This window comes from Hibiscus syriacus, unplaced genomic scaffold (genome assembly GCF_006381635.1).
Source record: "Hibiscus syriacus cultivar Baekdansim isolate YM2019G1 unplaced genomic scaffold, ASM638163v2 tig00109906_pilon, whole genome shotgun sequence".
In the NCBI taxonomy this organism is placed as follows: Eukaryota; Viridiplantae; Streptophyta; class Magnoliopsida; order Malvales; family Malvaceae; genus Hibiscus; species Hibiscus syriacus.
Genome location: NW_024062524.1, coordinates 275,340 through 299,275, shown reverse-complemented (window position 1 = coordinate 299,275; position 23,936 = coordinate 275,340). Strand labels below are relative to the sequence as shown.

General features: G+C 36.8%; 3 protein-coding genes and 1 pseudogene across 3 annotated transcripts; all 4 read left to right on the top strand.

Annotated features, from left to right (window-relative positions):
- Positions 1-5,401: 5,401 nt before the first annotated feature.
- On the top strand, positions 5,402-8,660 carry LOC120210074 (probable beta-1,4-xylosyltransferase IRX10L). Its single transcript, XM_039208891.1, has 4 exons — positions 5,402-5,686; positions 6,745-7,133; positions 7,351-7,592; positions 7,929-8,660. The coding sequence occupies exons 1-4, from the start codon at positions 5,578-5,580 to the stop codon at positions 8,440-8,442; spliced, it is 1,254 nt and encodes a 417-aa protein (XP_039064822.1). The 5' UTR covers positions 5,402-5,577; the 3' UTR covers positions 8,443-8,660.
- An 864-nt stretch (positions 8,661-9,524) lies between these two features.
- Positions 9,525-10,594, top strand: LOC120210075 (rubredoxin-2-like). Its single transcript, XM_039208892.1, has 4 exons — positions 9,525-9,813; positions 9,899-9,957; positions 10,058-10,175; positions 10,278-10,594. The coding sequence occupies exons 1-4, from the start codon at positions 9,581-9,583 to the stop codon at positions 10,360-10,362; spliced, it is 495 nt and encodes a 164-aa protein (XP_039064823.1). The 5' UTR covers positions 9,525-9,580; the 3' UTR covers positions 10,363-10,594.
- Positions 10,595-11,247: 653 nt separating this feature from the next.
- On the top strand, positions 11,248-12,953 carry LOC120210072 (annotated as a pseudogene).
- Positions 12,954-14,026: 1,073 nt separating this feature from the next.
- LOC120210071 lies at positions 14,027-15,850 on the top strand. Its single transcript, XM_039208890.1, has 4 exons — positions 14,027-14,911; positions 14,999-15,154; positions 15,233-15,487; positions 15,680-15,850. Exons 1-4 carry the CDS (start codon positions 14,060-14,062, stop codon positions 15,827-15,829), a joined length of 1,413 nt encoding a protein of 470 aa, XP_039064821.1. The 5' UTR covers positions 14,027-14,059; the 3' UTR covers positions 15,830-15,850.
- The last annotated feature ends 8,086 nt before the right edge of the window (positions 15,851-23,936 follow it).

Here is a 23,936-nt window from a genome sequence, read left to right as displayed (position 1 = left end):
AAAAAGGCAACGAGGATTAACATGCATAAACTTTTAACAATTATTATTGAATTCTAGGTACTTAACCAAACATTTTCAAACCAAAAGGAGTATATATGTTAACAAAACTTGCATTTGACTTACCAATTAACAATGGACACTTTCATAACGCGGATGCAGGTAGGCAGCGTCTCGAATATATTGCTCTAGCCATATAATGCCGAAACCACAAGCCTACTGCAGCTCTATCTCTATCGGTGGGAGGTAAAAACTCTGTGCTTCCCGTCGTCAAACGCGCCAAGCAAAGGCATACGAGAGGACCACAATCCCCTATGGCTCCCGGCGATTGCTGTGGCGCGGTCTCGTCTCTGACAACTGTGACATTGAACTTCTTTGGCTTCTTGTGTCCAGAATGACTCCAATACTTAATCCCATCCAAGAATTTAGCCAAATGAGAGCTCCATCCCTTGAAAATATCTCTCAAATCAGACAGTGATATGTAATTGATCATGCTGTCATACACTATTATCTTCAGGGATAGGAGCTGAAGTTGGACGAGAAGCCAGTGACGACGTTCCAAAATAGGGATAAACACCTGCGATCATAAGTAATAATTCATTTATTTGCGCACTTATTTATGAACACCTTTAAAAAAAATTAAAAAATAAACACTAACCTTATCGACCTCCCACCATGCAGGATAAAGTTTAGCTTGTCCATTGCCCAACAAAAATGATTCATCTCGTTGATTCTTCAAGTGAACTGCGTGAAAAGCCGTCGGCATTATTGTATATAGCGAATTTTTTTTATTTTCCTAAGCTTCCTTATTATTAGTAGACGTGACACCCACGCATCGATATGCTGTTTTACAAAAAAATACATATATTAGTGAATTACATTAATTTTTAAACAAATTAATCAAAATCATATATAAGACAAATATAGTCTTACCTCCCCATCCAAATAGCCACTGTCTTCAACCCCTAATAGCACACCCCACCAAGACCGATCAAGCAACAAAAACATTTCATCGTTGAGTTTGCTGATGTCAGTGTAACACCCTTGGCTCCGCTCATGTAGATAAAAATCAACTGCGGTCTTAGCCCAAAGGGTATTATCCACAATTGTTTCCGGTAGTTGTCTCCTCTCCACTTCAGATACCGGAAGGGTACTAGCCGGTAACTCATACGAGAGCCAACTCTCATCCATCATGTCCGGAACCGGTGGGGGTTTCTCAATACTTCGATATTACCCCATGTGAATCGGGCTCTGGAATGGTGGGAGGGACCTCTTCAACGATGACAGTGGCCTCTTGAACGGTGGGGGGGGAATCTTGAGGGAGAATAGGGGCCTCTTGAACGATTGGAGGGGACTCTTGAGGGATGACCGGTGAGTCGGGCTTCTTCTTGCGGAGTCTTCGCACCATTGGGGTGAACGGAGACGTAATAGCACGTCCACACCGTCTGATGCGTGAACTCCGTCGTGCAAGGAAAACCCGACGTAAAGCATCCACCTTATCGGGCCGCTAAAAAAAATTAATACATAAATCAGTAAATAAACAGACATGATATTAAACAAAGACAAATATGTTTCAAACTAGCATTGTATTCACCCAAATCATTATTCTATCATAGTTCACAAAATGCTCAGATAACATTCCAGAAGTAAGCACTTATATAAACATTTAAAAGGACAACATATATAAACATTCCAGAAGAAGAATAGTTTACTTTCGCAACACGAAACTTAAAATCGCAACGCGAAATGACTATCGCAACGCGGAAATGGCTATCGCAATGCGAAATGAAATCGCAACGACAAAATCGCAATGCGAAATGAAATCGCAACGACAAAATCGCAACGCGAAACACAAATCGCATTACGATTTTCATTTCGCGTTGCGATTTTGTCGTTGCGATTTCATTTCGCATTGCGATTTTGTCGTTGCGATTTCATTTCGCATTGCGATTTTGTCGTTGCGATTTTCATTTCGCATTGCGATAGCCATTTCCGCGTTGCGATAGTCATTTTCGTGTTACGAAAGTAAACTATTCTTCTTCTGCAAATTGAAACTTGAATGGATTGCATTACTTCAACCAAAAGACAAAAACAAAAACAAAACCAAAAACAAAACCAAAAACAAATACTAACAAAAACAGTTTAGCAGTATTGGCAGCAACCGAATGAATTACGAGTATGAAAAATCTTAAACTTACCTCGTTGCGTAGAGTATGAACCTCATTCTGCAACGATGCTACCATCTCACGTAGAGCGGCTACCTCACCGCGTAATGTAGACACCTCAACACGCCATGCACCATCGTCTTTGCGTAAAGTACCGACCTCCTCACGCAAGGCATTGACCTCATCACGTAACTCCCCTAACTCATCCCGTTGAGGTGGAGGTGGAGAACAGGGAGATAAACGTCGTGGCATCTTTGCCGGTCGCCTATCTTGCGGTGATGGTGGAGAAGAGGCTCAATGATGTGACATAATAGGTGATGGCTGTCGTTGTGGAGGTGTATAGCCGGGTCGATCAGATGATGGCTCTGGGTGAGGTGATAGCTCTGGGCGAGGTGATGGCTCCCGAAGTGGAGGCTGCTCATCAACCGTTCCATCAAAAAAATGCTTACTAGCTTGCCACCAATCAGTGGCAAGCTCAGCTTCCGTGGGTGTCAGCCTCTGTAGAGGAGTGTTGGCCTCCTAACAATATAAAAGCTCAAACAAAGTTAAACGTGTACTAGTAATAACTTGTTTATAAACATATGGTAGTATTTATGTTAACTTACATTATTTATTGTCGTATACCGTAGTAAATCTTCCCATTGCAAGGTCCGTTTCCTCTTCCAGGAAATAGCCCTGGGAATATCATTTGAAGTTTTTATTGCATATGTCTTCATGGCGGGAAAAGCCTCAAATATCCAAATCTACAAACAATATAATAACAAACATTAGTAATTGTTAAATAATTACTTATAATTTTGGAAACATCATATCAAAATTCTTACCTTAAAGGCCCAAATAAAGCCTGTCAAAGTGTATTTGGAACCATCGCCATGCAAACTTTTTCGATCATCCAAGGCAGACGATAACTTATTCCATGTAGCTTTCCATAAATACGAGCCCCACGGAAACAGGTTCCACGCATTTAGGTCTTCTACCAATTTGATTAGATCATTTGGAATAGGTTGTCTGGCCTCTCTGCCTAAAAAGCCGGCATGCAAAAGAATTAGAAGGCATACTCGGACAACGTCGACGTCATCCATCCGAGTAAAACCATCTTTATTATTCAAAAATCTTGTCAGGTCTTCTACGTGTAGACTCGGCCTCTCCAGCTCAGGAAAAACCCGGGATAGCCATGATGGGCGGGTAATGTGTCTAGTGTACCGACCTACATCATCGTGTCCGAAGCGTAGACCGGTGATTAAGCAAAACTCCTCCCGCCCAAAACACGTATACGCCGGTGGAAAATCAAACCATATCTCTTCATCACGACGTTGTATAGTCTCTGGTAGATCGCTAGTCATGGTTTGAAGAAACAGGTGTGTCAACATCGCATCTCCACCGGGATGTTGTACTTTAAGCCATGGCCCGAAGCATGTATCCTCAAACATTTTTCTTTGTGCAGGTGAAAGCTTCGACGCAATTGTTTTGGCCAGGCTGACTTTATTTCTCAAGGTCAATTGAGCCGAATAAAAGTTCTACAAAAACAATAAACATACTAAATTAGATATACCAAAAACTACACTGTGAAGATATACCAAAAACAATAATAAACATAAATAGTAGTAGTTTATTCTTCAAACTTAAATATGCAACACTGTGAATTTCGTATTTGTCTTTGTTTTTGGTTGAAGTAATGCAATTCATTCAAGTTTCAATTTGCAGAAGAAGAATAGTTTCTGAAAATGAAAATCGCAACACGAAAATGACTATCGCAACGAGAGAATCGCAACGCGAAACTAAAATCGCGTTGCGATTTGCATTTCGCGTTGCGATTCTTGGTTGATTTAATAAGCAATCTAAGTGAAATGGTTAATCTATTATTGAAATTACCAGTAAACTTATCATCAATTTCAATATGAAAAACCTAATAATAATGCAAAAATTTCAAAAAGAAAATAATTAAAAAAACTAACCCTCGTTGGTTGATTTGGTTGATTTTCCATTTCTGATTGTGAGGGTGGCTCTGAGAGATTTAGATAGACGGATTTCGCCGGAGATGGGGACGGATTTCGTCGGAGATGGGTGAGAGAGTGAGAGATGGAGATGGGACTGAGTTGTGATTTTAGGTTTTAGGTTATGAGTTGCGATTACGGGATATACTGTGGACAGTTCAGTGTTCCAATATATTAATATTCATGTTTGGAATTTAAAAATAAAATACTTGGCCAGGATACTAATGGCGCTTTGAAAATCGCATTGCGATTATGTATTATCGCGTTGCGAAAGTCAGTATCGCGTTGCGAAAGTAAGTATCTCGTTGCGATTTTTTATTATCGCATTGCGATAGTCAGTATCGCATTGCGATTTTCCCAATTCGCGTTGCGATTTACTTATTCGCATTGCGATTTTCCCAATTCGCGTTGCGATTTACTTATTCGCATTGCGAATTGGGAAAATCGCAACGATACTGTAGACCATCGCAACGCGATTTTCAACTATCGCATTGCGAAAATGCAACGCGAATTTGCGATAATGGAGATCGCGTTGCGAATTAGCGATTGCATTGCGATTTTGTTGGTCATTTTGGCAAATCCGGAAAAAATTGATTAAAATCGTATATTATATGGGATTTTTGGTCACTGAGGTTATTTTCTCTAAAATAATCTACATTAAATATTATATTAAGTTTTACAAAAGAAATTATTTCAATTTAATTTACTTTTTTATAACATTAAATTTTAATTATTTAACATTATTTAAAATATTTAATGTCTCATCTCGTTATCTGATAATATAAATAAAATCATTATTTCCATTTTATCTAAAAGACAGGATTTTCTTCTTATTTTGTTCGAATAAAAGACCAGGAAATTACATATGAATATATGATTATATGTTTGGTGTATATATATATACACACACAAACATAGAGAAGATGGTCAAATGTATTAGTATAATCGCTTGTGTCGGCAGCAGATCATTGTATTTGTTTAAAACATTTAAAATTTGATTAAACAACTAAGAATATATATATATATATATATATATTAGGAAGGCAGTTCGAAGGTTGATGATAATGGTTGGGTTCTGGTACGTATGAGATGGACTTCTCATCAAATCATATAATGAACTCTTATTTATATAAAAACATAAAATTAAACTAAACAAAAAAGAAAATTGAATCAATCTGCTGCTTGTCCTTCTCTGTCATAATCTATTGGCCTTTCTTTGTCAGAAGGAAGAAATCCCACCCTTTAAAGCCCGGAAATTCTTTCTTAACTACTTGTTTTGGTGACTTCACAACTGCTTTTGCTTCTTCTTCACGCTTTTATTTTCTCTTTGGGTGGGGGGCTGGAGTTTCCAGCTGAATCTTTGGGTTTCTCTTCCTTTGAGCTGCGATTCTTTGCTTAGATTTGAACAAACTTGTTTTGAAATGGAGATTTGGAGATGGGTTTTTATCGGAATTCTTTTCCTTTCCGATTTTGTTGTCAAGATTGAGCCTTTCAAGCTGGGTCGTAGTCAACCTACGGAGAGAATCTCAGGTAAGATTTACCCCTTTTTCCCATATTTATCTCAATGTTCATTTTGCTGAGTTTTAGGAATTAACGTTGATGATTGTTTTTTGGGGTTTCTTTACTTTTTAAGAACTGATTCCGATCTGCTTAAGTTGAAGCTGATTAGATGTTTGCTTGATTGTCTATGACTTCAAATTGATTATTCTCTTTTATTCTGTTTAATTTTCTCAATTTCAATGTTTTGTGTTTAACAATTACTCACTTTACTATTCAAAAAACAATTACTCACTTCAGTTCTCATTTCTCAACAAAAAGTGCCGATTTTCGTGTAAAAATATAAATGTTGTCAAGGTGATATATTTCCTAAGGTCGAAAAATTATTTAGTCCCAATGATAAACTGAACTGCCTATCTGTAACGTCAGAACAAAGAAAAATGGGTATTGGTGAATTTTTGTTGGGATATTAATCTTTTGTTATTGATGTTATGAGTCAATTCTAGTGTCAAGCTTAATAAGATTCTTACAATTAGTAGAAAAAAACTGAGATAGTCTGATGTCCGATGCTTTATGAGCTCAGGTTTAAGATTTAGTGTCCATATGTGTGATAATTGCCGCCAGAAAAATAATCTGAAATAGGATTATCAAGATTCTATTTTGAGGATTGCTTAGGGCTGTTTTAGGTGGAATTATTTAGGGATTCTTTCTAAGCAAACTGCTTTAGGACGTATGGATTGTATGAACATTGCATGAAGTTTGGAGATTCGATCGCATACTTCACGAATGTGCCATGATCCACTTAATAGATTCTGTTTGGTTTCGGAACATTTTTTTTACCTTTAGAAGGATGCCCAAACTTTGTTATTTTCCTTATTTCATTAATTGGATATAGAGTGAAATGGAATATGGACTTAAAGAGATTGAGTAGCAGTAAAAGTTTCCTCCTTTGTCACTTGCATTGATGTCGAGCACCTTTGCCACTATGATTCACTTGTGATCCTCTGGTATGTCACCCACGGTAGAAGTTGTTATACAATAAAATTTGAAGTGTGTAATTACAAATTCGATGTGGGTTTTCATGTTTGCAGGCAGTGCTGGTGATGTCTTGGAAGACGACCCAGTTGGAAGGTTAAAAGTTTTTGTTTATGAGCTTCCTAGCAAATACAACAAGAAGATACTGCAGAAGGACCAAAGATGCCTCAACCACATGTTTGCAGCTGAGATTTACATGCATAGGTTTCTTTTATCCAGCCCTGTTCGAACCCTCAACCCCGAGGAGGCTGATTGGTTTTACACTCCTGTATACACTACATGTGACCTAACACCAAATGGCCTCCCTTTGCCTTTTAAATCACCACGAATGATGAGAAGCGCAATACAGCTTATTTCTTCGAATTGGCCTTATTGGAACCGAACAGAAGGGGCTGATCACTTCTTCCTCGTGCCACATGACTTTGGAGCATGCTTCCATTATCAAGTATTTCCCATTATTCTCCATTTTCTGCACTACCATCTGTGATAATCAACACATTTTTCAACTGTTTGGCTTGATTATTGTGATTTCCTGCTGTGCTCCACTGGGTTTTAGTCTTTAGCATTTGTCTGAATGTTATTTGGTTCGTCTTTTCTGGAAAATGATCACCCCTGTCATTGATTTAGAATAGATCATTACCTATGTACATATGTTGTTGCAGGAGGAGAAAGCTATTGAAAGAGGGATTCTTCCCTTACTCCAACGAGCCACACTGGTTCAAACTTTTGGACAACGGAACCATGTTTGCCTGAAAGAGGGATCAATTATAATTCCACCATATGCTCCACCCCAGAAAATGCAAACACACCTGATTCCTGAAAAAACTCCTAGGTCCATTTTTGTTTACTTCCGTGGACTATTTTATGATGTCGGAAATGACCCTGAAGGTGGTTACTATGCAAGGTATGTCTCTCTGAGCTGACTTGTTAATAGATCGTTGTTTGAACAAAAAAGGGTCTTTATTTTTCTTATGAGATGTTAATTGAAGAAAAGTCATTGCCATGAATCCGGTTGCTACATCATGTTAATCAGAGATGTTTTGTTATGGAAATTATGATAATGGAACTGAGGGCCTGCCTTCGTGTTGCTGGAAATGTTTACAGAACCATTCAGAAATTTCCAAATATCTAATTGGAATCATCTAATGATTCTTTTTTTAATGTTATTCGAGTTATTATGAATGCTTGCCGTAAGATTGTGATCCTAGACAACTGAGTTCTTTGTTCAACAATTTTGCAGGGGGGCTAGAGCGGCAGTATGGGAGAACTTCAAGGACAACCCACTCTTTGACATTTCAACCGAGCACCCAACTACATACTACGAGGATATGCAGCGAGCTGTATTTTGTTTGTGTCCACTTGGGTGGGCACCTTGGAGCCCTAGATTGGTTGAAGCAGTGATATTTGGATGCATTCCTGTTATTATAGCAGACGACATTGTTCTACCCTTTGCTGATGCAATTCCATGGGAAGAAATCGGTGTTTTCGTTGACGAGAAGGATGTCCCCAACTTGGACACAATACTCACATCGATCCCACCTGAAGTAATATTAAGAAAGCAGAGATTGCTTGCCAACCCTTCAATGAAGCAGGCAATGTTATTCCCCCAGCCTGCTCAACCCGGAGATGCTTTCCATCAAGTTCTGAATGGACTTGCACGTAAGTTGCCGCATGACAAGAGCGTGTACTTCAAACCCGGTGAAAGGGTCTTGAATTGGACTGCTGGCCCCGTCGGTGACCTGAAACCTTGGTAGCAGTTCTAACTTAAAATTCCTAAAGCCTTCCAGCATTCTACTCAGTCGACCTTCCTTATCAGGGTTTATCTGTGAAACCGAGCAAGAGATACAAAAATGTAGAACTTAATTCTATCGAAATGTATTAGAATATTGGTATTTTTTTTCCGGCAGCTTTAGCAATGTGATTGTTCGTTGAATGTCATCTCAGAATTGAGAACACCCCAATCTTTAATTCATTCAATGAACTGCGTCATTATAGGTTGATAATAGTATTTGTGTGATTCTTAATTTCTTCCACGCGATGCTAGGGCAAAGCTTTCGTCAATCGGTTGAAGGGTTGTCAAGCTCTAATTGGGTTACTACCATAAAAGAACATGTTAAAAGAAAACACACAAAACAAAGTGTAAACTACTTGAATAGTCACTTAATTATAGGAGAGATTCTAATTTGATCACTGATTTATTATTATTATTCAATAATAGTTATTTTATTATTTAAATGATATTAATTAAGTTAGTTGTTGTTGTATCATTTTTTTAGAATTAAATTTATTGAATTAAACCAACAACTAATTGATCTAATGGGATGAGACACTAGATTCATTAAACAAGGTTAAGAGTATGGATTCTGATGTTTGTGAATTGTGCAAACTGAGTTGAAAGGATTGTCTCATATTAGACCTTTGCAGTACTCGATTGGAATTAGTTGATTAATAGATCAGATACTAGTAGTTATACCAACAAAATTTATTAAATTAAATTAAAATCAAATTAATGGAATATATAAATAATGAGGATCAAATGTGCGATTATATAAGTTTACTTAGCAATCAGTCTGTCAAGTATCAAGTCAATATTGATGTTAACCGTTAACGATATGTGATATTTAAATACTTAAATAATGTAATTGATAAAACTAATAAATTAACAATTAAATTAGAACTATCCCCATGTTTAAGTGACTATTCAAGTAGTTTACCCTAAAACAAAATTACGAAGAAGACCAAGAAAAAGTGAGTGGGGGAAGAGCATGAAAGCCACGCTTCCACGTATTTTCTCCAACTTCACCAATTCATCACTCTCTTATCTTCTCAGCTCTTCCTTTCCATTCCTTTTACAAGCCAAAGCGGATAAACAAAAGTAGAGCGAATCTGCAAATGGCGCTTCAGGCACCCACGCTACCATCAAAACCAGCTAATTCTCCACTTGCTGCTACACCCAATGCCGGCCTCCGGGCACCCTCTGATCGTTTTGCTTTGAAATCGTCTTTCTTTTCTCCATCGCTCCAGCTCTTGCTTCCTTCTCGTCTTACCACTAGTACTGCTTCAACTGCACCAAAGTTTTCCATGCGTGTGGCCTCCAAGCAAGCCTATATTTGCCGTGATTGCGGGTACAGTACACCTATCTTCTTTGTTTGTTTTATTACCCTTGAGATCAAAGGGTTCTTGAATTTATCCATCGGACGATTGTTGCAGGTATATATATAATGAGAGGACTCCCTTTGAGAAAGTTCCCGATAGTTATTTTTGTCCTGGTAAGGTTCCAGTTCGGTTGAAACTAGTTTAGACGTGTAAATGAAAATCAAAATGCTCCATATGAATTTGTACCGTTGTTTTTTTAATGGGGTTTTGTAGTTTGTGGTGCTCCAAAGAGGAGATTCAAGCCATATCAGCCAGCTGTGGCGAAAAATGCTAATGATAAAGATGTTAGAAGGGCTCGAAAAGAAGAAATTAAAAGAGATGAAGCTGTTGGGTAAAACCCTCAAAACACTTTTCATTAATCCTTCACCTGTACTTGTTAATACGGACTGTTGATTTGCTATCTTTTGTGGTTTCATGTTGGAAACTGATGCAGGAAGGCATTGCCTATTGCAATCGTGGTTGGAGTTGCAGCACTTGCTGCTCTATACTTTTATCTCAACAATACCATTGTCGGCTGAATGACATGGGAGTAGAATTCTGTCAATTTTCAGGAATTTGCAGGAACAACTTTTGTTATATTTCTGTAGCATTTCAATTCAATTCAATCCACTTTTGTTAATTACACTTTCTTGGATCTCATGAGATGAAACGTGAAACTGCAATGTTGACATTATTTTGAAAGAAAACATATAGTTTGTATAAAAGCACAGCAATGGATGCTATTCAAAGTAATCTGAACTGTTGTTTATGTACCTATATGATTCAGCGATTTGCAAAGGAACCCATCTTTCTGTTATTGGCCTAAGTAATTAACTCAAAGTACAATACACATTTTATAAATATAACTGTTCAAATCTAAAACGAGAATAATATTTCTTTTCTGAATATTAGAAACTCTATATTTTTTGTTTTGGTTATTTGGGTTAATTTTCTTTTATTTGGACTGCTTTCCTCCATGGATTTGATTGTTGCCAGGCTCTGTATTTGTTCCCCAGATTGCACTTACTCGTAGTTTGCCCAAATCCCAGTCTAAAATCTCCAGTATCATGTTTGGGGCGTTCAATTCAACCTTGGGTTTCTTTTTTCTAATCAAGATTGAATGGTTATTTATATCTTCAAGTATCCTTGCACCAAGTAATAAGATCATTGGAAGGTCATATATATATATATATATGTTTGGATTGTGTTAAACACTGATATTTGAAAAAAGAGAGTAAAAAACAACGTAGGCAGTAAGAAATTACTTTTCACTTGCAAAATTTTGATGTTTCATACACAATCTTATTACTTACCGATAACTTATTACTTCCCCATAAGACTAGGCTGTTTTCTTATTCTATATTCTTTTTGAGTTCTAATCCATGAAGTTTATAATTAGTTTAGAAGATATTATATGGTTTGGTTTCATCAAGATGTTGAAATCGCAGGGAAATGGAGAGTTATGGTCAAGGATGGTTGCTTTTGGTTGGGATTTTAGTGACACTAAGTTTACCATATTCACAAGCCTCTTGGGGAATTCAAAATAAGACACGAACTTCTGTTTTCTTATCACCTAAGTTCATGCTCGGACCGGGATCGGTGGAAGATAGGTTCTATTACAATGTCGACTTTCCGAAAGGTCATATTGCCATGAAAAATTTCAATGCAGAAGTGATCGATGAGGCCAGGAATCCTGTTCCGATGCACGAAACGTATCTGCATCATTGGGTTGTTGTTAGATACTATGTACGTAAAGGCACAGAAATATCAGAGTTTGATGACCATGCAAAACTTAACAGGACGAATTATATTTCTGGGAGAAACAGTGGGGTTTGTCCTAATCTTGTCCAGTTCTTTGGCCTCGGGTCTGAGACACGAAAAACTGCAACTCATATTCCCGATCCATATGGACTAGAATTCGGTAATCCTGATGAGATTCCTTCCGGGTTTGAAGAGCAGTGGTTGCTTAATATTCACGCAATCGATACAAGGGGTGTGGAAGACAAGTTGGGGTGTACCGAATGCCATTGTGATCTATATAATGTTACAGTTGAATCATTTGGAAGACCTCTGAGGCCAGACTACAAAGGCGGTTTATTATGCTGTTACTAGCACACGCAATGCATGGTGAAACAAGGATTGGAGGATGTTAGAAGAACCCTTTACCTACGATACACTGTTAAGTGGGTCGATATGGATAGCTCTGTCTTACCTGTTAAAAGTTGTATATTCGACATTACCGATACTTGGAAAAGGTCCCCTAATTCAACTGGGAGTAACTCCACCACTGCAAGGTAGATGAATCGTTTACGGGCTGCAACAGAATTTCTTCCTAAATATCGCCATTTAATATCTTTGCTGCAGGTGGAATATGATATCGAACCTTGCCATGCAATCGAATTGGCTGACAATGGTTGCATTGACAACAGAAGGATAAGCCTAGACATGCCATTTGGTGGTTATCTCATATATGGCGTTGCACACCAACATTCAGGGGGCTCTGATTCTGCTCTCTATAGAGAGGTATTTATGTCAATGTATGTATGCAATATGATGATATGGTGACCTGTGCATGTTTGCATTTTGGTGAATTCAGGATGGCCAAGTTATGTGTTCTTCATTACCGATTTACGGTGACGGAGAAGAACCGGGAACGAAGCTGGTTACATTGTAGGAATGACCACCTGCTATCCTCAACCGGGTGCCATCGAGATATCTAAAGGGGAGACCTTGATTTTGGAGTCGAATTACAGTAGTATCAGACATCATACGGGAGTAATGGGGCTGTTCTACATTTTGGTTGCGGACCAATTGCCTAAGCCAATACACACCTTGCACACTGTTATTCAAGTAGGATTCCAACTCTCAAATGATTATTCATAATGCACAGATACGTTTTCTTTCAAATGTTAGGCAAACTTGCTGCATGATTTCGTTGAAACGAGGATGTTTTTAATGAAACAATCATCCGATGCAGACACGGGATAGTATTACTCCGTTAACAATCCTTTGGGCAGCGGTAGCTATGTTCGGTGCGGTAACTGTTATCACTGTCACTGCTCGTTATCGATTTAAGCGCGACGAAGAGGATGGCTACGAAGCAGTCGGGAGGTGATCATGTGAATGTGCTGTGATAAGCTCTATCTCTAGCCCATATTGCATCTCTGAATTCCAGCAACATTGTTGTGAAATTAATGACATCAAAGTGAAAGACTCTGTGTTCGTTCACAGAGAGAAGGAATGGAACTGATGAGGCCATGTTGATGGTGTTGGGTTCTTGGTTTTGATATCACATTTAATATGCATGGAAAAAAGTGAAGATTTTGAGAGATATAGTAGTATGTTTGGCTAATTAAATATTTTACCAAGAATTTTATTATTTTAATACTTTTCAATGATATTTATTATTAATGGAAAATAGTTTATTATTAACAAATACTAATTTAGTTTATTTAATTTATATTAATATTTTCTTTATGTAATGTATAGATTATCTATTTTTTTTATAGTTTTTTATGCTTTATTTTAGTTGAAAAATAGCTTACTCAATAAATAAATGAGTAAATACATAAATAGTCTCCTAATTATAGGCTATTTTTTGTTGAGTCTTTTAACTATTACAAATTATAAAATAATCCTTAATTACAGGGCATTGTTTGATTGAGTCTTTTGATTTTTAAGAATTATAAAATGATCATTTAACTATTTGTATATTCTAACTTCGTTTTTTCCGTTAAAAATATTGACGACCGTTTAAGTTGGATATTAAAATATTGATATAATAAAACTAATTTTATTTATGAGATTCATCAATCTTCATGCTAGATACCACACGATCGGTTCGAATCAGGAGTTTGACAATTACAGTCAAATTTCCTTTCCCGTCCATTCATATTCACGAAGAAGTAAACCTATTATTATCATAAAAAACACGTGGTAAAACCTACTGCGTCCTCGGTTTTTGTATCCGACATAACATGCAATACATAGAGAGACAGTCAGCTCAACTATAAAACCGTATGAAACTTGTGCCAATCAACAGATTGAAGCATTACCGACGATCGGCCATTAATCTCGGTCTCTCAGAACGTCTACGTACGTTTGTTCTTTCCTTACAAGGTTTATGTTTTTTTGCTTTTCCTTTCATTTGGATTGATTTCTTCCATGAAATTATTAATTAGTTTAAGAATATATAATATGGTTTGGTTTGATTCAAGATGTTGAAATGACAGGAAAATGGAGAGTTACAACCAAGGATGGTTACTTTTGGTGGCGATTTTGGTGACACTAAGTTTACCATATTCACAAGCCTTCCGGGGGAACGAAAAGAAGATAAAAACTGCCGTTTTCCAGTCACCTAAGTTCGTGCTCGGACCGGGAGAGGTCGAAAATAAGTTCTATTATAATATCGACTTTCCGAGTGGCCACATCGGCTTGAAAAATTTCAATGCTGAAGTGATCGATGAGGCCGGGAACCCTGTTCCGCTGCTGGAGACGTATCTGCATCATTGGGTGGCTGTTAGATACCATGTGCGCAAAGGCATTAACATATCAGCGTTTTCTGACCATGCAAAACTTAACAAGTCCAATTATATTTCCGGAAGAAACAGCGGAGTTTGTCAGGGTACTCTGCTTCCCCAGTACTTTGGCCTCGGGTCCGAATCAAGGCACACCACGATGCGTATTCCGGATCCATATGGAATACCAGTCGGTAATCCTGCTGAGATACCTTCAGGGTTTGAGGAACAATGGATGCTTAACGTTCACGCTATCAACACAAGGGGTGTGGAAGACACGTTGGGATGTGTTGAATGCCGTTGCGAAATGTATAACATTACGGTCGATGAAGATGGAAAACCTCTGAGGCCAGACTACAGAGGGGGTGTGTCATGTTGCTACAATGGCACGCGATGCAAGGTAAAACAGGGATTCCAGGATGCTAGAAGAGCTTTTTACCTTCGATACACCGTGAAGTGGGTCGATATGAATAGCTTCGTCTTGCCTATTAAAGTTTATATACTCGATATTACCGATACTTGGAAAAGGGCAGGCAATTCAACTGAGATTAACGCTGATCATCACTGCAAGGTAGATGGACCGTTTATGTACTTCAACACAATTTATTTTTTATCAACTGGAAAATCTTCTCAAACATCTTCATTATCATTGATGCAGATGGAATATGAAATCGAACCTTGCGATGCTACCAGATTGGCTAACGATGGATGTATCGACAACAGAAGGATACGCCTTGAGCCATTTAGTGGTTATATCATATATGCTGTGGCACACCAACATCCAGGGGCCCTTGGTTCTGCTCTCTATAGAGAGGTATTTATATCAATATATGCATTCATGTAAGCAATTGATGGTAATGAGCTCTGCCTGTATGCATTTTGGTGAATTCAGGATGGCCAGCTTTTGTGTTCTTCAATACCAAGATACGGGAAGGGAGAAGGACCGGGAGACGAAGCCGGTTCCGTTGTAGAGATGACCAGCTGCCATCTTCCACCGGGAACCGTCGAGATATCCAAAGGGGAAACCTTGATTTTTGAATCGAATTACAGTAGAATCTCACGTCATAGCGGAGTCATGGGGCTGTTCTACGTCTTGGTTGTTGACAAATTGCCCAAGCCAATGCACAACCGGCACAGTGTTGTTGGAGTAAGTTTCCAACTCCCAAATGGTAAAAGTTGATGAAGAAAATCTATTAGTCTAACCAAATTGATCATTCATTATTCTCAAATATGTTCTTTAGAAACGTTACATCGACATCTTATCGCGTGATTATGTCGTAACGGGGCCTCATTTCGATTAAACCTATGATGTTTTCAATGATACGATCATCTGATGCAGACGCAGGATACTACAACACTGTTAGCAATCCTTTGGGCCGTGGTACCTATGATCGGTCTGGTGGCTGCTATCGCCGTCGCCATTAATTATCGATATAAGAGCGAGAAAGGTGACGGCTATGAAGCAATTCGATATGAATGTGCTAAGTAATGAGCTCTAGTCCTTATTGCATCTAAGAACACCACTAGCTTTGTATGATATGGGATTATGGAAGGCAATTTTGTAGATAAATAAGACAGTTTTGGATAATGTCGTAAGAGAGTGCGGCGGCTTCTCACAAAGAGCTTGAGTTCCCTTTTATATGCAGTGTTCAAGTTTCAATCCATTACCGCTGTAAAATTTTCAGTTATTTTGATAATTTTATTTTGGTAGTTTCAAAAATGGTTTTTTTGTACCTTAGTATTGTATAATTAAATTCAAATGTATATTTATTTATTGTTTTTAACAAAGAGTTGGATAATATGTTTTAGTTTAGGGATGTGTATGAGATTTGAATTCGATGGGTTATGACTTGATCTTATTTGATTGACTTTTTTAAAAAAAAAATGGATTGGGATCCGGGTCTATTTTTTTAGAGCATAACTTCAGGTTGGATTATGGTATAAGGTGAAAAATACCCGACCTAAAAAATAATATACTTATATATTTAGAGATAATGGTAATAATATCATTCTTTATATTATCATTTTTCAATTAGATCCCTATTTTATCAAATAAAATTAATAATTTTTTATAAATATATTTATTTTGGGTAAGAGGGAGTCACCCTAAATATAGATCGAGTTGAATTTCGAATAAAAGATGTATATCTTTTAGGTTAGATTAAATTGGTTGAAAATTCGACTCAACTGACCCATACCTATCCATATCCAAGTTTATGTATTCAACGGTGTATATGATTCGACGAGATTTATAGTTATAAGTTTTTATTTGATTAAGTAAATATTTATTACATTTTAAAGATAAATATAAAAAGTTTGAACTCGTATAAAATAAGACAACATAAATACCTTTGATAATCGAACTAATTAATAGATTTTAATTATAATTTTTTTCATTAAAGATATTAAATTCAGAAGAGGTAGAAATCTATGTGATATGGATATAACAAATCTTAAAACATTCTCTACAAATTGAAAAGTGTTTATTAAAATTTTAAGAAATTTATATTTTGACACATTTAATCCATTGAATATTTTATAAGAACATAATGTTAATATTTAAAATTAATCTAATAAAATAGAATAAAAATTATTAATTTACCAGTATTCAATTATATTTGTTACATAAAATATAATTTATTATAATAAGGGTTAGGGTAAATTATTTATTTAGTTATCCATTAATTATCACATTTTTATTTTGGCCACTGTTTTTTTCTTTCTTTCAAAATCACACTTAGTGTTACCTTTTGTTTATGTTTTGGTTATCTATCAGTTAAAAATTAATGATGATATTGATCTACTATTTATTATTATTATTAACTTTTACGTCATTTTCTCCTTCACATATAAAAATAAAATAAAATAAAATAAATTCTCTTGTTGGCGATGGAGAGAAGCAAACCCTAGCCCCTCACTTGGCTAATGGACTAGGCATATTGTTTGCATTTGTTTTACTAAAATTTATATTTAATATATACTACATTATCGCCACAAAATAAATTGTTTTTATTAAAATTGAGATTTGGACCTTATTGGTTTAGTCTTGTGGCTTGTGTTGGATTTGAATTTTAAATTCTCATGTGTGCTCGTATTGATTTTTTTTATCATCAAGAGGATTAAGATTATGTAATGTTCCGAATTTTCAGGTCAGTGCGTGTGAATTGAATCGAAAAATCTACTGATCAATGTAGTCGTGAATGTTGGGAAATAAACTGAGTACGAGTAATTTCCTTATAACCAGATTAGTGAGAATACGAAATAAAAGCGGAAAAATAATACCCCGAATTGATAACGAAGTTCAGCCAATTTGCTTAAGTCTCCAGACTGCTGCAGATCTTTTACTAAGAGAGAAAATTTACAGGTGTTTACAAAACACTCACTACTCACAAGAAGGCTTTCTAGTATTGGGAGAAAGAAATGATTTTGGGATGATTTTGAAGCTAAATTAGCTAGGGTATTTATAGTTGAAGCTTAGGGACTAATCTTGTAAATATCCTAAAATGTGCAATGACTAAATGTCTAATAATCCCAAAAAAATCAATAAAAACATCACCGAATTCGGTGCATTAATTTCTAGCCAAATTTGTCAAAATTTTTTGTTTGACTTTTCAACAATCTCCCACTTGAAGACTGATTTTAATCTGTCTTCACACCTCGATCGATGCAGCAATATTTATGGCATTGTTATTCTAGCATGCCAACTGAAGCTGAACACAACTTCAGTTTATCCGTAGTTACCGTCTTTGTCAACATGTCTGCCGGATTTTGAGCTCCACTAATCTTTTCAAGTTTCAAAATCTCATCTTCCAGAAGAAACCGAATAAAATGATATCTCAATTGTATGTGCTTCGTCCTGGAATGAAAAGACGGATTCTTTGCTAGATGGATAGCACTTTGACTGTCGCAATACAAGACATTGTTTTCTTGTTTCTTGCCTAACTCTTCCAAGAAACTTTGGAGCCAAACCATCTCCTTGTTGGCTTCCGTAACAGCGACATATTCTGCTTCAGTTGTGAAGAGAGCAACTATCTTCTGTAGTTGAGAAACCCAACTCACTGCGGTTCCTCCTAGAGTATAGACATACCCTGTAGTGCTTCTTCTGATGTCAACATTTCCAGCTAAGTCAGTATCTACATAGTATGTCAGTATCGTATCTCCACCTTCGAAACAAAGTGCTTTGTTTGTGGTACCCCACAGATATCTGAGGATCCATTTGACTGCTTCTCAGTGTACCTTCCTGGATTATTCATGTACCTGCTAACAGCTCCCACTGCATGAGTAATATCTTATCTGGTACAAACCATGGCATACATTAGACTTCTAATTGTTGAGGCATACGTCACATTCACCATGTGTGCACGTTCTTCCTCCGTCTTTGGTGACTGTTCTTTGGAGAGTCTAAAATGAACACCTAAAGGTGTACTTACTGGTTTAGGATCTTGCATGTTGAACCTGGAGAGTACTTTGTTTATGTACTCAGCCTGTGATAACATCAAAGTCCCCGACTTTGTGTCTCTTTTGATCCTCATCCCAAGAATCTACTTTGCAGCGCCCAGATCTTTCATTACAAACTGCTTCGACAATTTTTGCTCCAAGTTTATAATCTCTTGCATGTCTGAGCCTGCAACGAGCATGTCTCATATAGATTTCTTCCTCCAAATAATAAAGTTGTTGTCGAACATCTTGATATAGCAACAATGATCTGCTTGACATCTGGTAAAACCACTACTACTCATGAAACTATCGAACTTATTGTACCACTTTCTTGGAGCTTCTTTTAAACCATTCAAGCTCTTCTTCAACCTGCATACTAGGTTTTTCTTGCCTTCCTCTATGAAGCCTTCTGGCTGCCTCATATAGATTTCTTCCTCTAAATCACCATGAAGGAAAGATATCTTTACATCTAACTGCTCAAGATGTAGATTCTCTGCAGCTATAATTTTCAACACCAGTCTGATTGTAGACAGTTTCACGACTGGAGAGAAAATTCCATTGTAGTCAATACATTCTTTTTGTTGAAAACCTTTGACAACCAATCTTGCTTTGTAGCGTTTGCTCCCATCGTGCTCTTCTTTGATCCTATAAATCCACTTGTTATGGAGCGTTTTTTTGTCTGGTGGTAATTCAACTAATTCTCACGTCTGATTTGACATAAGCAAGTCCATCTCATCTTTCATAGAAGACTCCTACTTGACTGAATCTTCCACCTGCATTGCTTCATCATATCACTCTAGTTTACAATTATCAGTCAACAACAAAGAGTGCAAAGAAGACGAATAACGCTGGGTTGATTTAGGAATTCTGGAGGAGTGTGTCAGTTCTGGTGTGCATGGTTCTTCTTGAACTGCTTCAGGATTGATCTGAACATCATTTCCAGAAATCTCCTCAAACTCAGCAAATTCCTTTGTTTCAGCTTTGGTATTGGAGCTACTTGATTCTATGATTGCCCTGTCTTTGTACATCACATTCTCATTGAAAATTACATCTCTGCTTCTGATGATCTTCCGATTTTCATTGTCTCAAAACCGGTAACCGAACTAATCACCGCCATAACCAACAAAATCACATTTATTGGACTTAGCACCAAGTTTACTTCTTTTAGCATAGTCTATGTGTACATAAGAAATACAACCAAACACTCTTAAGTGTGAAAGATTTATTTCTTTCTTGCTCCAAACTTCATATGGTATTCTGCCATCCAAAGGAACTGAGGGCCCACGGTTGATGACGTAAGTTGTAGTGCTGTTAGCTTCAGCCCATAGAAATTTGGGCAATCCGACATGTATCCTCATGCTTCTGGCACGTTCATTCAGAGTTCTGTTCATGCGCTCTGTTACGCCATTATGTTGCGGTGTCATGGGAACTGTTGTCTCCATTTTGATCCCATTTTTTGCGCAGAAATCTCTTATCTTTGAATCTACTATTTCTGTACTCTCATCCATTGTCAGACCTCAACCGCTTGACTTTCAAACCAGTCTCATTTTCCACCATGATCTTCCATTTTTTGAATGTATCAAAGACTTCTGATTTCTTCTTCAGAAAATAAACCCACATCTTCCTCGTAGAATCATCGATGAAGATGACATAATATAATGAGCCTGCAAGAGATGTAACTGGAGATGGTCCCCATACATCAGTATGAATCAACTCTAACTTTTCTACCTTGGGTGTCTTTCCAATCTTTGCAAAACTGACTTTCTTTTGTTTGCCAAAGATGCAATCCTCACATAGTCCGACATCTACACTCTTTAGATCCAACAGCATCCCTTTTGACAAAAGTGTCTTCATCACTTTCTCGCTCATATGGCCAAGCCTTTGGTGCCATAGGTTTGATTTTCCACCAGCATCTGTTGCAGCAATGATATTCTCTAAGTTTGAGGTTACATAGAGAGTACCAGTCTTCTTACCGCGAGCAACGACGAGTGCTCCTTTGGTAATCTTCCATTCATAGCCTGAAAAGGTTGTATTATATCCTTCTCCATCAAGCTATCCAACAGAAATCAAATTTCTTTTGAGGCCAGGAATATGTCTTATTCCTTTCTGTTGAGTTAATCGATCGACGGAATCGGCCAAGAGGGGGTGAATTGGCAATTAAAATTTTGGTGGAAGCTTTTGCAGAAAATTGAAAAGATTTGCACAGCGATTTAGAGTGGTTCGACTTTCTCAATCAAAGTCTACGTCCACTACGTTAGTTATCCACACTAAGGATTTTCCACAAATTCACTAATTTGTCTTTCTTTTGAGGACAAAGAGTAACCTTACAAACCCTCAAGAATTATACCCCAAATTCTTGAGAAAACTCTCTACCAAATAGAACAATACAAATTTGCAAACTTACAAGGAAATCCTCACAAGGTAGATTGTTTGCACAATTCTAGAACAAAGAAAAGAACACTCAAAGATGAATACAATTGAGCACAATATGTATTCTTGAAAGCAAAATGAATATTGAATGAAAATAGGCTTGAAATGCTCAAACTTGAGGTTTGATGCTTTCTCTTTGATTCTCTCTTGATTCTAGTTGCTTGATGTTTCTTACTTTTAATCAATGGCTTCTAAGCTTGCTTAAATACACCTTGAATCACTTTTGAACGTTAGGGATGATTAATGAAGATAATATAGCCGTTTAAGTGTGAAAACATTTATTAAAAATGCTTGGAGCGTGGGGGGAATCGGTACCCTCTCATAGGGAATCGGTTCCCTAAGTGTAAAATTCAAATATTTCGACCGTTGAATAGGGGGATTCGGTACCCCCTATGGGGGAATCGGTTCCCTCCAAGCATTCTGGAAATCTCGGAGCCAAACCATTCAGGGGGGAATCGGTACCCCCTTGGGGGGGAATCGGTTCCCTCTGAGCAATCTGAAATTTTTGACTTTGAAATGGTTCGAAATACTTTGAAAGATTATTTTGAAATTATTTTAAGATTAAAACTTAATTTTACACTTAAGTAAGGATTAAAAATGATTTTTGAAATATTTGGAGTAATGTTTTGATATTCGAATAATTATATCGAATATACTTAGAAAATCATTTGGAAAATCTTAAAATTCATTTAACTTAATTTGTTATATCGAAATATCAAAATGTTTTCAACAATCTCCCCCTTTTTGATATAACAAAACATTTTAGTAATATTAAGATTTTGAAATCAAGTTTTGAAATTACTCCCCCTTACTTTAACACTTCTCCCATTTATCACTTTAAAACACACTTATTTTAAAACACACTTAAAACACACACTTCTCTCCCTTTTTGTTAAATCAAAAAGATTCAAAGAAACGTGAAAAACATTTAGCCAATTGATTAGGTATATGTATGCATAAGCTGCTAAGATCACAATCAAGAGAAACGTTAGCCATTGGCTTCATAATCAATATTCATATTTAATGTGATATGGCAAAATTGGTCATATATCTAACATGAAGTAAATGATGCAATAATGAATAAATCACACAAAACATATAAGTTCATACTATCCATAAATCCAAACAAATTCACAATCAATCAATTCACAAATTCAAACATTCCAAAATATTCAAAATGTTAAAACAATAAGTTTGAAGTTCAAAGTAAAACATTTAATCACATATCCGGATCAGGAGGAGGAAAACGAGCTCGCATAGCGGCCATTTCGTTAGTGAGGTCATTAATACGTTCATTCATCAAAGCGTTGTTTGTGCGCATCTCTCGGAGAATCTCTAATTATTGAGCTCCCATTGTGGATAAATGGGACTCTATAGAAGTAAAGCGCGAATCCATGGTCGCATATCAGAAATCAAATGTCTCCATAAAGGATTGAAAATATGGAAGTATTTGAGTCGATTGTTGTGTGTGCTTCTCGGGTTGCTCAAGCTCATCTTCGGCTTCATCGATATCCCTCATTAATTGTTCAAACTTTGGATCTTCGTCAGCTTCGAGTGGAGCTTGTGAAGAACTAGCTCCCGGAGTAGTTGCAGAAGATCGAACCCATTCACCGGTTTCTTTATCTTTGACCCATCCCGCTCTTGTTAAAGAAAGAATATTGATTTGTTTTTTAAGAGGAAAGGAGACATCTAGACCAACTCGAAGCTCGACTTTAGAAAAGAGATTACTAAGGATACAACCGTAAACTAGTGAAGAACAGAGTTTCTTATTTGGCACTAGGTTAACGGTTTCAACAATCTCAGCAAAGATAATCTCGGAAAGGTTTATTTTTATATTGTGTTCAAAACAATGCAACCACCAAAGATCTAAAGCTCTGAGAGTAGAATAACAACCCCTGGATGGTCGAAACCACCAAGTGATCATGAGATGAAGAAAACGCTTATGAAGATCTAGAACACTTGCACTATCATTTCATTTATATCGAGAGCCTAAAACTTGTTTTTCATTTGATAAACCTTCATTATCTAAGCCTAAGGCATTGGCTATGTAAGCTGGATCAAGATGGAAATATTGACCTAGGAGGTAGGAACGTAGTCCTATGGTTTTGGTTTTGTCACGATTTTTGATACAAACGGCATTACAATAGAAGATACGAACAAGTTGATGATAGACAATAGGTTCAAGTTCGAAAAGTTTATCAAATTTCCATTCGTGCAAGATAAGGAGATAATTAAAGTTAATAGCAACCATAGCTTGAAGAGATGGGATACGTTCTTCCCTAATCTTATACGAGTCAAAATATTGGTAAAACCAAAAACGATAATCTTTAGGACCCGGTTGATTGAAACAAGAATTTTGGATAGTCAAGTTAGGATCAAGATTTGGAATAGGATTTTGAGGAATAGGAGGAGGATTTGGAGGTGAATTTGGTTGATGACTAGAACGACTAGATGAAGACCTAGCACGTTTAGGATTGGACATGGTAAAGGAAATCGAAATAGATTGGATAACCTGCAATTTTAAAAACAAATGTATGCAATTCAATTAATCCCAAAACTCAATTGAGTCCTCAATATTTCAAGGTTCGCTAAATCAATCTTATTGGGAAAAGTTTTTTGAAAAACTTTTGACAAATATGGTTTTGAGAAACAATATATATATATATATATAGTTTTCATAACAACATAATTTAATCAAAACACAATAATTTGAAAATTAACATTTTTTT